Below are 12,669 nucleotides of genomic sequence, written 5' to 3' on the forward strand. Positions count from 1 at the left end.
CTCACTTGCGCATCTCTACCCAGTACTTTCTCTATAATCTTCCGAAGGACAGAGTTGCCCAGAGTCCTATGCCACACATCAAGCATCCTAAGGTAAGAATTGGCAGAACAATCCCCCTAAAAATGCAATGCATTTTCCCCGGCCTAATACCCATATCAAGTGTGGTCCTTAATCTGATGTATATAACTTCCCGATTTGAATTTTTGAATAACTGGGGTCCAATTACCGCATACTTGAACAAGTAAATCGCTCAAATCTCTCTATTGTGAATTACGTATTTCTTTATTGAAAGAGAATTTTTGAATTTTATGAACGCAAATTTTTAAGTCGATCATGATTTATAAAAAATGTTGTATTCAACTCGAAAGCTCACTCGATTACGTATCCGGTAATTCGGCTCCTGGATGGCATAATTCTAATAAGGCTTGGCTAACACTTTGTAAAGTATGATCAAAATAGACTCACAAATTTTTATGGCTTTCAAATTTTTTGAGCTTCTTGACCAAGTACAGGCCGAAATTCTTATATTAAAAAATTTGGACTCTTGTTGTGACCTCCAATTAGATTTGTCATTCTGTGCAGGATTGATTTTGTCGTCGTGATTTTTTCGCTAGAGCCTTGTGAGTCGTGTCTCGTGAGTCTTGATTTTTGTTTTCTCATTAGTTCTTCGTGAGTGGTGCGTGGGCTTGCATAAGTAAATTTTTTGTCTCGTGAGCATGGGTAAACGTGTGTCGACATAGAAAAGAGCGTGAAAAATATTTTTCTCGTAAGAGTATGAGGGCATTAATGAAAAATCACTCACGTGCACATCTCTACTATTGTAGCTATACTTAGAGATGGTTTTCTAACGGGTAAATACTCAATGCTTGGTAAATACCCAAGTTATACCTTTTTGGGTATTTATAATTTTTCGGGCATCTTGGGTATAAAAACATTTTCCAAAAAATTTTTGATGATTTGTTATTCTTTGTATATAAACGTAACCTTCTGATCTCATAAAATCGGAATTTAGCTATATATAGCCTCTATATAGGCTGATCTCCAGTCGGAGATCAGGAGGTCGGTCTATATGGCAGCTATAACCAAATATAGTCCGATCTCGACCACTCTTCACAGAAATGGGAAGGGGTCCACCAGAACTCATAGTACCAAGTTTCATCGACATCGGATAAATTCCCATTTTATGATATCAGAAGGTCAGGTTTATATACAAAGATTACGAAAACATTAAAATTTTTTTGGAAAATGTTTTTATATATATATAATATCTGCAAAACTATAAATACCCAGTTTTTGGGTATAGATGGGTGAATACCCGGGTATTTACCCAATTTACCAGATAAATAACTTCTGGGTACTTACCCATCGCCCATCTCTACCTATACTCGATGCTACCCCCGAAATCCATTGAGATCTTTTCATATGCGGACAATTTTTCGATTATTGCTTTGGATCATTATTTTTATGACATCGTATAGGGTACCTTAATTCTCATGTGGACAACTTTCATCAGGCGAAAAAAGTTCATGCTAGTGCATAATGGATAAACAATAATTGTCATCGTCACTATCTATAGCAGTGATGGACACAAACTGAAATTGTTTACATTAGATTACCATATCATCCTAAGCAAGGTCAATTTCTCCTAGTTTTTTAGCCTTGATCCACTTTAGAGTTTCATATTTGTGTTTTTTTGGACATCTATCAAAATTTAAATCGGGCCTAAGTCTAAAACATTTTATCAAATACAACATATGGTGCAGGATATAAAAGGTTCTGAACTTTATTTCAAATTTAATTCGGATGTGTTTTTCATGTAAAAAATTCTCCTTTTTAATTTATATTTGTTATCAAAAATACATCGGTGCTAAACACAGAATGCTTGAGTTAGAAACTGTGAATGATTTTTAACTATTCACAATAGTTGCTACTTATGTCAATAAATATGTTATTTTCATTTTACGTGTTTTGTTAATCTCTTGTAGATTATTTCTTCACAAAATGTTCTTTTGACATTGCTATGAACAAATGTTTTATTTATTTTTTTTTATTTATGTATGCGCATAGGTATCTAAAAGATAGCAGAAGTATTTTTAGCTTTGTAGATGATTACATTTTTAGCAAATACTCCACACATGTATTCTAATAAGAAAACCTTTTCATTTCGGAGATTCCTTTAGTGTTGGAAAGGTATGGAAATAAAATTAAAACACAAAATTGTAGCACAGCATGCAAAGTAAGTAGCAGATAAGGCTTTAAAAGACACTATAAATGACAAAATGTGGAAAAACTTAATTTTTGTGGTCTGACTTAAGAGATAGTAAAAAACTTTAGGAAAGATATTTATATACAAATTAAGTCACAGTGGTACTTAGATTAAAAAAAAAAACTAGATGAAAAATACGCCTTTAAAGAGCTTTAGGAGTGCTATCGGAAGAACGATCTAAATGACAACTTTTTTAAAATATAATACAACTATGGTGCAAGTCCTTGCAAGCTTTCTCTGGCCTTAGGTTAGGTTAGGTAAGAGTGGCAGTCCTTTGACAGACTCACTTAGACAATTTTAAGTCCATTGTGAAACCACAGTAGCGACAAACCAAGGTCTCAGGCGGGAATCGAACCCACGACCCCGCTCTGGCAATCCGAGCACGCTACCAACTCGACTACCGAGGCGACCTTCTCCACATAGAAGTTTCGTTCTCCAAAAATGGAAATTTTAAAGTCTAAGCGAGAGATTGATATAAAGGTTTATTGTTTGTGAGTGAAATTTTCAAAATTCTTGCTTTCTGACAACGGCTTGCAGGAAACCCTCTGTTTTATAGAAAATTTGTGTTTATGATGTAATGTATTAATGTATATCCAGCAAAGCTGTCACATCTGTTGCATGAACAGCCACATGTTGCACAAAAGTTACCGTTTATGCGCAGTATGGTGTATGCGCTAGTGACATCATCGGTTCATTGGACCTTATGAATGAACCATTTTATCCGGACCCCTGGACAACATTTACAAAAAGTTATTTTAAAAGAGATATAAAGTGATAATTTTGGCCGGATCGAATCATGGGAACTTAACAACATGGATTCTGGTATAAATTTAAAACAACTTAGTTAAAGGAATCATATATACTTTATGTACCAAATTTCTGCCAAATCAGATAAAAATTTATTGATTGGTTCATATGGGAGCTATATGAGTATATGGACCGTACTTGGCACGCCTACTGAAAGTCATAACAAAACACATCGAGCATAATTTCTGCCAAATTGGATGACAATTGTGGCTTTTAGTGGCTCTAGAAGTAAAATCCGGGGTTCGGTTTACATGGTTTACTCTGTATCAGTTAAAAGACCGATATACATACTTGGCACGGATGTTGAGAGTCAGAAAAGAAATCATTGTGCCGAATTTCAACCAAATCGTATGAAAATTGAAGCATCTAGGAAAATTGAAGCTCAAAAGTCAAATCCGGAAACCGGCCTATATGGGGTCTTAATCTGAACCGATATGGCCCATATGCATTACCCAAATACCTACATAAATAATAAGTATATGTGCCAAAAGGGATATCTCTATTCATTCCACCGCTATCGTTGTTCTTGTATCCACATTTCCACAGGAAAATGTGGCTACTGCTACCGGTGTTTGATTTTGTTGTTGTAGCCACATTTTCATGCGGAGGTGGCGATCCTCGTCAAGCTCCTGCATGTGGGCAAGTTTGTTCCGATCATCGCGGGAACAGTGTGGCCATTGGTTATTTAAAGGCGCCAATAACTCGCCTTGTCATATCGAGCATAATAGGCACTCAGTATTTATGCAAGAGCCGGAGCCAATGCCACCCGGTCTCTCACTGAAACTCTCCGCTCGATACCGCTGATTGTCCGCGACTGCTGTTGCAGCCACTCCGTATGAAGAATTTTACTCTACGCAACCTATGGACGCACCCGATAGCTTGTATCTAAGTTTCTCGTGACAGCAATGAACACCACACAGTTTCGACCTAAATGCTCCAGCCGGTGTGGTGCTCACAGCTTTCCCGTGCCGGGCCGTCATAGCTAGATCTTGCTACCTAAATGTCAGTAAACTGATGTTGTTGTTGTTGCAGCCTTATTTTTGTATGTGAATGTGGCGATCCTTGGCAAGCAAGCTCGTTTCGGTCTATTGTACCGATCGCCGCGGGAATATCATGGCCACTTTTTATTTAAAGGCCCCAATTACTCGCCATATCGATAATGCTCGATATCAGTATTTCAGCAAGAGCCCGTGCTGCCCGAACCCTCACTGAGACTCTTCACTCGATATCGCTGATTGTCCGCGACTGCAATTGCAGCTACTAGAAGCATCCCACTATCGGCAACCTGTGGACCCAGTAGCTCTCAGCTGAGCTTCTCGTGATGACGATGATCATCACACAAATCGGAGCTCAGAGTTCCAACCCGTCTAGCAATAATTGCCATCCCGAGCCGGGCAGTACACTGATATTGTTTAATTGAAATGCCCGCTAAAACCCGCACTGACTCCTGATGGGGATAGACATAAGGATTTCTTGGACACATACCACCTGGTAGCTGTTGCTTCAAAGATCGTTCGACCCTTAAAGATAGGTAATGGTTGTCGATATATTCCTGGAAAGGAAGCTCTTCGTTGCAACTCAATCCGAGTTATGAACATGTGTGATAAACGCACATATTGCAGGGTGGAATGTAGAAGCTTTCGGAACAAAAGCCTCGAATCTTTGGCGGACCCTTAACAACAGAAAACGAATAATGTATGAAATGGCATGGGGGGGCAATATACAAAGGCCTATGAGGCTGGCTAGCGAGAACAGAAAAAAAATTTTGCGGTGGTTTCCCCTTCTAACGCAAAATTTGAACGAAGCCATATAAAAACTTCTTCCCAAAGATGTCTCGCACTGCGGCGCGCCATTTTGCACATAGAATTACAGGAATACCTACGCAAGATAGGTGCGGCTAGCGAAGCTGTGTGCAGGGGAGAGGAACAAGGCAAACCCTTAAAACAATTTACATGCCCCGGACTGCGGCATCGTGGTTCTTGAGACATAGTCAAATTCGGAGTCCGGTGTAGAGTTTATCAAGCTAAAATCAAGGTCAGACTCTGCATTTCTGTCTTTGCCTTTGCCCAATTTTTGCGAAGGATGCTCGCACCGGTTGTGATCGAACATGATATTGGAGTTAATCTAATTAATGACAGTGAAATGGAAGGGATAAAAAAATATGTGAAGAGCAACAAACTAATGAAATAAGCTTATTGAAGTTTTTTAAAACAATAGAACGTTTTAAATCATGCAACTAGCGCAGAAGTTAGCACGTCTGCCTTTAACACTGAACGCCTAGGTTCGAATTCTGACAAGACATTTGTGAGGCACTTTGTCATGTAAGAACTTCTCCCCAAAGACGTCTCGCACTGCGACAGGCCATTCGGTCTCGCACTAAAAAAACGGTCCCATAGTATTGAGCTTGAATCGGACAGCACTCATTGATATGTTAGAAGATTCCCCCTGTTCCTTAATGGAATGTTTATAGGCATTGATATGCATTATGACTTCCAACATCCATGGTAAGTATTGCCCAAATCGTTCTATAGCTTCATGTACAGTATCGGCCAAAGCCTAAGCTACTCCTCAGTACATTTTTTTTATTTATAATTTTTTAAAAAAAAACATAGTTATCAAATTTTATATATTCTTTCTCATTTATTTATATCTTTATTATTGAAAAACACTTAAGAAATTTATAATTGAATGAAAAAAAGTTAAAATACAAAAAACCCTTTAGGTCCCAAATTTCTAAAGCACCCCCAAAAAACATTGAAATTAATATTTCGCTGCGAATTCTTTATTCTGGATGACACACGAACATCTTTTAGGAATAGAGGTTATGTGCATAGGTTTTGGCCGATGGTGTAACTCCCATATAAAATGTTCTTGCCATTAGCTGTCTACGGTCACTAGAAGCAATAATTTTTGGATAATTGCAAAATTGCAAATTGCCAAGATTCGGAATGGTTGAGCTTTACAAGTTTTTACTTGTCTCTTGTGTGTTTTCTGCAATACTACAGTCGATGTCTCCCATCGACCTGTTGTGTTACCGTAAAACTCACAAATGTCCCTTTTCTTATGTTTATATAGGTTTAGAAATTAAAAAAATATAGTACAATTATCCTCCCTTGTTGTACCTAATTTGTTTTTATTCTGCGTTTTGCTTGTTTGTCTTTTAATTTGGGTCATCCCATTATTTCATCCTAAATCACAGTTTCCAAAGAACACACGGTGCTGGATTTGTGCATTGACATGTGCAAGTCTCGTTTTAATACTCAAACATCCGTTGGAAACATAGGAACACATAACATCGCCTACATTAAGTAAAAAACGCATTTTTATATGCAAAAAAACTTATTGAATATTCTTCACTGTTTCATCTTGTAAGAAGGCGTTCCACAAATTTTATGAAAACTTTGCTTCACTTTTTTGTTGTTATTAGAGAATTCAGTCAAATCTCTCTGCAATCAATCACATTAGCCAACTTACAAAAGCAAACCATATGAATGCCTGCTTACAAACATTTGTGTCCCATTATCGGAATAAGAGCCACATTATCTTCAAACCTTGCATTTAATTTCCCACATCAATTTTCCACATCGTTAAATATAAAGACCTCTTACATACCTCTAGAAGGCACTGTAGCATTGCATTAAAGTCAATAAAAATGAACTGTCTGCCCGCTGACAAAGGATGCGTGGGATAGTATCTATTTATACCGGATATACAATTTGCTGCTTGTCATACAATTGATTGTATAGTCACATTTATACTCGCGCACACGAATATAGGCACACACAGGCATGTTCCAGAAACATGAATAACTGAAGAACGAGAACTGTTGGCCAACATTTGTCTTTAGACAGGATCATAACCGATGGATGGATTGGTGGTCGGTTGGTTGGTTGGTGACCTACATAAATGTGTGAAACGATGTGAAGACGACGAATGAAATAGTCAAGGTTTTCACCCACAGACGCTTTTAGGACAAGGACGTTTCAGCGAATTTTGTATTTACCTTGATGATAGTGGTGTTGCCTGCTGCTTGTGAGAGGGCTGCTATGCAAGAGAAGGGCAAAGCAGCAGGGAAATAGAGTTGTAGTGCATAAGCATTTAGCAGCAGCGTAGAAGAAATAATGAACAAGTGCATTGCAATGTGGGGTTCTTCATAATAATCCAAATGCATAAACTTAGCTGCAGCATTGGCAACTGGCCCAGCAAGCAAGGCCTTAAAAATACTAAGTCAACTTGAACCACATTTTATCGAGCTCAACACTTGACATTTCTTGGGTATTCCACTTTGATTTATAGAATATCCGTTTTAGAGTATCTTTGTATCCTCAATGAAAGGCACATAAACACACACACACACTGGGACAGCTCATACCTCTCTATCCAACCACCCAACAATTTTTCACGTAATGAATAGAATACCAGCAAAAATTAAACATCTTTTGATCACACCTAACATTGGCGCTTTTGGTTATAACATTAGAGTTGACAACTCCGTTTGCTGTTCTTCGTTGCAATGTCATTCTCTCAGAAGACAAAAAAACAGCAACAACACTATAGCAGCGCAGCGCAGCAAAGCGTCGCTAACAGAGCTGTAGTTAGTCGCTGCTAAAGCAATGTTGTTGTTGTCTCCCTTGATAAGTATTTCGATTGACGTGTGGGTGGGTATCAGCGCCGGCAGCCACAAAAGAAAGAAACAACGACATCGAGCACGAAAATTTATAACGTTTGCTTGCTATTGTTATTGTTGTTGTATGTCTTTTTTAATTCATTTATGTTGGAGGCGGGCGCGGCGCTTTTTAGGAAATTCTTCATACTCACTTTTCGGCGTAGTTGTCGTCACCGATGCCTTTGTCTCACGGCGACTAGTATAGGCAAATGGTTGGATGATGATGATGGGCTGCTCCTACTTCACCTCCTCCTACTACTTATAGTACTCTTTCGCCTATGCCTCTTTGCACGGCACTATGAACACTGCTACTACTACAACGGCTTCTCAGCACCAACCAAAAAAATGACAAAAATTCTTGGCAACCAAATTACACAATAATCCTGCTTCGTCTGCTGCTTGCTTCTTGCACACTTGCATTTTAATTTATCATTCATTTATCACACTTTATATCCCATTTCAGCCATTCACTTTGATTATATATTTTTTTCTTTTTTTATTCGCCAATCGACGACGCCCGAAATTTAATTCGCACACACCACTTTCGTTATATCGTTTTAATAGGAGCTTATAGGCGAGCGAAAGATATTAAATTTAACCGACTTCCCGACTTCTCTAGCACATATATTTTGGATATTCTGGTGAGCACTACGATGGGGATCTATATTTCGAGTAATCGATTAAGCGACTTTGGTAGGAAATTTATCGAGATGGGTAGGGAAATCGAATAATCAATTTTGAAAGCGATAAAGCCACTACAACTATCGACTATCCCAATAAACATCATGCTTTGGCAAGCGTTTATTTGTTATTCTACGTCGCGTTGCAAAAATGCAACTCTGCACACAAATCCCACAATAGCAATGTGGAAAAATTAAAAAAAAAAATCAACTTCGACTATAACTATAAATACCTTATTATGCTTTCTACGGTGGCTAGTGTCGGGGTTTACAAATACCGACACTTAAGGTACACTGCTCCTAGGCATTATTGATGTTATGAAGATGGATGGCGGAACCTTATCAATTGTTGCTGGTCCTAAGTCGATTGGGATTGACAGGTTTAATAGTGGCGTTTGGTTTCAGTTTACAATCAGGACATGCATTCAACACGCTATCATCAATTCTAGCTCTGTAGGAGTTGAGGCGACTGCATCTGCCATTGAACCCGTACTACTCTGTTTGCCAAGGGAGGCTAAATTTTTTAATTGCAATGGGTGGCGGCCAATCTCAAAGGACTGCGTTCACTAGTTAGCTGGTCACCACTTCTGCTAAATTGTCTGCGTATACCTACGTATGTAGAGCCGCTTGAAATGCCGCCCGTTCTAGAAGCTCTCTTTTATTGCTCTGTACTCTAAGCTCTATAACATCAGTACTGAATTTCTGGATGCCTTTGCACAAGATAGTGATTGGGGTGGGCTTTGCGACAGCAGCCGTTTGAAGGGTATGGAGATGTCATCTCACCTTGGGCGGGAAACTCCCAGTTTACTCAAACGACTGGCGACCACAGATAGTTGGTAGTTCAACGTTTAAGTCCCGGCTGAAAGTATGTGAACGCTTGGAGCTGTCCAGAGATCCAGAAGATCGCCCTATTCATTGTAGGGTTCCAAAATGTGGATATTTGAACCCTTACACCAAAAACCTTTAAAAAAAATATGATGGAAGCCGACTTTAGGGCCTGACTGGCGTTAACAAATTATCTTTTCGATAAACATTTAAATAAAACGTGCGATTTCAGAAGGTTCTAATAAAATGTATGCTAAATTTTTTATAAAAATTAACTTGTGTATAAATTTTTAAGCAAACCTTATGTTAAATTCGGTTTTTTTTATTTCTATAATATATTTTATTTTCAGATTAAAGTGTTAAGTTAATATGTTGATTACATCATAAACTTATTATTTTTTTCCGATAGATGTTTTGATGAACGTTTAGCATCTAAGAACAAAGCATGCACATCTTCGATATCTTCCTTGGTTATTGTTGTGCGACCATTTACTTTGCACATCTGATGTCCTGGAGTTAAAAGTTGCACTGCATAACGTAATGTTGAAGCACTCCCTATCTCACTGAGGCGAGCAAAAGCAGCTTCCTCTAGTTGCAGACCTTCGGTTTGAGCACGTAATTTAATGATTTGTTCCATTTCACTGGAGTGATAGGGTAAAGTGCGTATAATAAGAAGGCGATCTAGTAAATCCAAAGGAATGCCATGAGGGGATATTATATCATTGGTGCCACTAAAAAAAATCAATAATTTAAACAAAATTTACAAAAATATGATAAATATACATACCGAATAACACAGCGTCCACGATTAGTGGCGAATATTACAATTGGTGCTATAGGAGACTCAAGAGACTTGTGTAAATATGTAAAAGTCTCAAGATCCAGCATGTGTATTTCATCGATGAACAATACACCTGGTACCAGCTCAGCAATGCCTTGGTCTATGTATTTGTTAACCACCTTATTGATTTCCATGCGCAATTTATCCGTAATCTCAGTTTTCTTTGGCTTCATCAACTGGCCCATCATGGAGAGGACATCTTGACCCCCCTGGGGGCGGGCATTGGCTACATCCAAATCGTGAAGTGTGACATCCTGTATTACTTCTTTCTTTTTGTGCACATCCCCCTTGGGCAAAGGAACATATTCTTCGGTCTCCAAATCGAACTCTGTGGCAAATGTGTCACTACGTCCCTGACGTTTAACAGCTCCACTATTGGCCTCAATGTAAATAACATCTCCCACCTCAACCTTTTCCTTTTGCAAAGCTTCAAAGATACTAGGGTCAAGCTTCAATTGTTTTGTACCCTTGGCAGTCTTTAGTCCTATAACCACATTACTTATGGTTTTGCCATAACCACCCATGGGATTTTCTGTCTCCACTGGTGTTAATTCTGTAACTTCTCCTTCATAGACCTCCTTAGTCTCGCGTATTCTCAAACCAATGGAACGGCGAAAGTTTTCCATAAGAACTTCGGTCTTTTTTATTTCACTGCTAAATACCTCTGAACCAACCATGGGACAGAAGGGAACCTTATTGCCCAACTCCTGTGCTATGGCCAAGGCAATGGCTGTTTTGCCGGTGCCAGGTGGCCCAGCCAATAGTAAAGCACGCCCAGCCATTTTTTTAGATTTGATTAAGTCCACCACAATGCCGGCAGCTTCTCGTGCAGCCTTTTGCCCCACCAAACCAGCTGACATGTGCAATGGTACCCCTTCAGCATTCAAACCAAGTCCTTTCACATGGCTATGGGCGGAAATGCGTTGTGTCCGCACGGTGCTTTTTACCTCTTCGATTTTCATTCTCGTATATACAATCTATTCCACTCAAAGGGGTTTCTTTAGAAATTTAATTTCTAGAAGTTTTTACTATGCGAAAATTAAATTGTTTATTCTTTATTTCTACGGTAACGAGAGAAACCACACTTGCAAGCAAAACAAACCAAATGCTGAGAAAATCGATTTAGGATTAATCGTTTATAGCCCAAGTCGATTTTAAGTGGATGAAACAATGTGCCGGCACAATGTTGCCAACTTATGGTTTTGAAGGCAAAACAAAAGGAAAAGAAATCTGTTGTGTGATAATTTAGTATTTTTCTAAAAGAATTTACAGGGACAAATAAATTTGGTATTGTATATGTAAGAACTTTTTAACAATACAGGCCCATAGATTTTCTTGATTTGTATGTCAAAGCCGCTATTTGACGACGCTTTGTTTACATTTAGTTTAAATTACGTTGAGGTACAACCCCGCCAAAGCAAACGCTGCTTTTACACTACTGTTTTTTTTTTTATCGAACTCAACAGTGATGCCAACAATTTAACCGCCAAAAACGTAAGAAAAATTAGAAAAGGGTAAATATTTGTGTAAAAAAAGAGTAAATATGCGCTAACTTGGATTTTTGGAAAGTTTTACAAATAGGTGGATAATTTTAGCAAAAAATTTTGCAATCTCAAAATCGCAACAGATATACGAAATGATGCAAAATAAAGGCCTTTCGCCATCGAATTGCTTCGCTTTGATCGTTCAGCTTTCAAGCGGCAAAGTTGAAAATTGTTTAACATTTCGGCATTGCTTTTGTGGCATTTTTGTGCAGAGTTGCAAAACCAAAGCTCAAAGCGCACTCTCTGTTTTTATGCGTGCTTGTGAAGTGGTGTGGTGCTAACGCGAGGACGTCGAGTGTGAACATATTTACCGACAGCAAAATTACTATAAGGGCAATAACAACCAGGACAGTAAGTTCACGAACAGTCTTGCAGTGTAAGGAGATTAAAGCATTCTCTGAAGATGGCAAAATCCTCATCGTTTGGGTGCCGGGTCATAACGGAGTAATGGGAAATGAAAGGTCAGACGATGTGGCGGTGAAGGTAAGAGGACTGCCGTCAATAAACTTGGTTAACCCGAAGCCTTTCAGGTCGACACAGTCCGAGTTAAGGGAGTGGGCGAGTAATGCGCATACAACATTGTGGAACAGCGAAACGATCGGTAGGACGGCGAAAATCCTATGGGAGATCCAGATCGTGAGAAGACGAGGCTATTACTGAAAGGAAGTAAGAAGGAGGTCAGTATAGCTTTTGGTATCATAACAGGACACATAGGACTTCGAGCTCACTTATGTAAAATCGGTGCAGCAAGTGATAGCATGTGTAGGACATGCGGGGAAGATGATGAGACGTTAGAGCATTTCCTTTGTCATTGGCTTTCGAGTTAATCAGATACTGGCACTTAGGTGGAGACATAATACCAGACATGAATCAACTTAGGGGAGTGGTATTGAAAACAATTAAAGATTTTGTAAGTAACACGGAATTCCTAATTTAAAATTATTTACTTTATAGTTTTTAGAGCGCACAATAAGCCGATTACTGGCTTAGGTGTATGCCCATTGTGGCATGGGGCGGATTAAAATTGTATGCGTAAGAAG

General features: G+C 38.7%; 2 protein-coding genes across 8 annotated transcripts in view; both read right to left on the reverse strand.

Annotated features, from left to right (window-relative positions):
- LOC106080367 (mucin-19) overlaps nucleotides 1-8,391 on the reverse strand; it is a 99,354-nt gene extending 90,963 nt beyond the window's left edge. For 4 of the 7 annotated variants that reach the window (XM_013241716.2, XM_059363237.1, XM_059363232.1 and 1 more), the window contains exon 1: nucleotides 7,892-8,391. The gene's annotated coding sequence lies outside the window, so the exon portion shown is untranslated. The remainder of the gene's footprint in view (nucleotides 1-7,891) is intronic. The other 3 variants (XM_059363238.1, XM_059363240.1, XM_059363239.1) reach the window with 1 other exon arrangement.
- A 1,136-nt stretch (nucleotides 8,392-9,527) lies between these two features.
- On the reverse strand, nucleotides 9,528-11,342 carry LOC106096410 (ruvB-like helicase 1). The gene is made up of 2 exons (XM_013241704.2): nucleotides 10,032-11,342; nucleotides 9,528-9,975 (listed from the first exon to the last, which is right to left on the reverse strand). The coding sequence occupies exons 1-2, from the start codon at nucleotides 11,045-11,047 to the stop codon at nucleotides 9,621-9,623; spliced, it is 1,371 nt and encodes a 456-aa protein (XP_013097158.1). The 5' UTR covers nucleotides 11,048-11,342; the 3' UTR covers nucleotides 9,528-9,620.
- Between the last annotated feature and the right edge of the window lie 1,327 nt (nucleotides 11,343-12,669).

This window comes from Stomoxys calcitrans, chromosome 2 (assembly GCF_963082655.1).
Source record: "Stomoxys calcitrans chromosome 2, idStoCalc2.1, whole genome shotgun sequence".
NCBI lineage: Eukaryota > Metazoa > Arthropoda > Insecta > Diptera > Muscidae > Stomoxys > Stomoxys calcitrans.

Coding starts and splice junctions, on each gene's coding strand:
- LOC106096410 (XM_013241704.2), bottom strand. CDS start 11,047: ATGAAAATCGAAGAGGTAAAAAGCACCGTGCGGACACAACGCATTTCC. Junction 9,976..10,031: donor CGTGGACGCTGTGTTATTCG/GTATGTATATTT, acceptor GATTTTTTTTAG/TGGCACCAATGATATAATAT.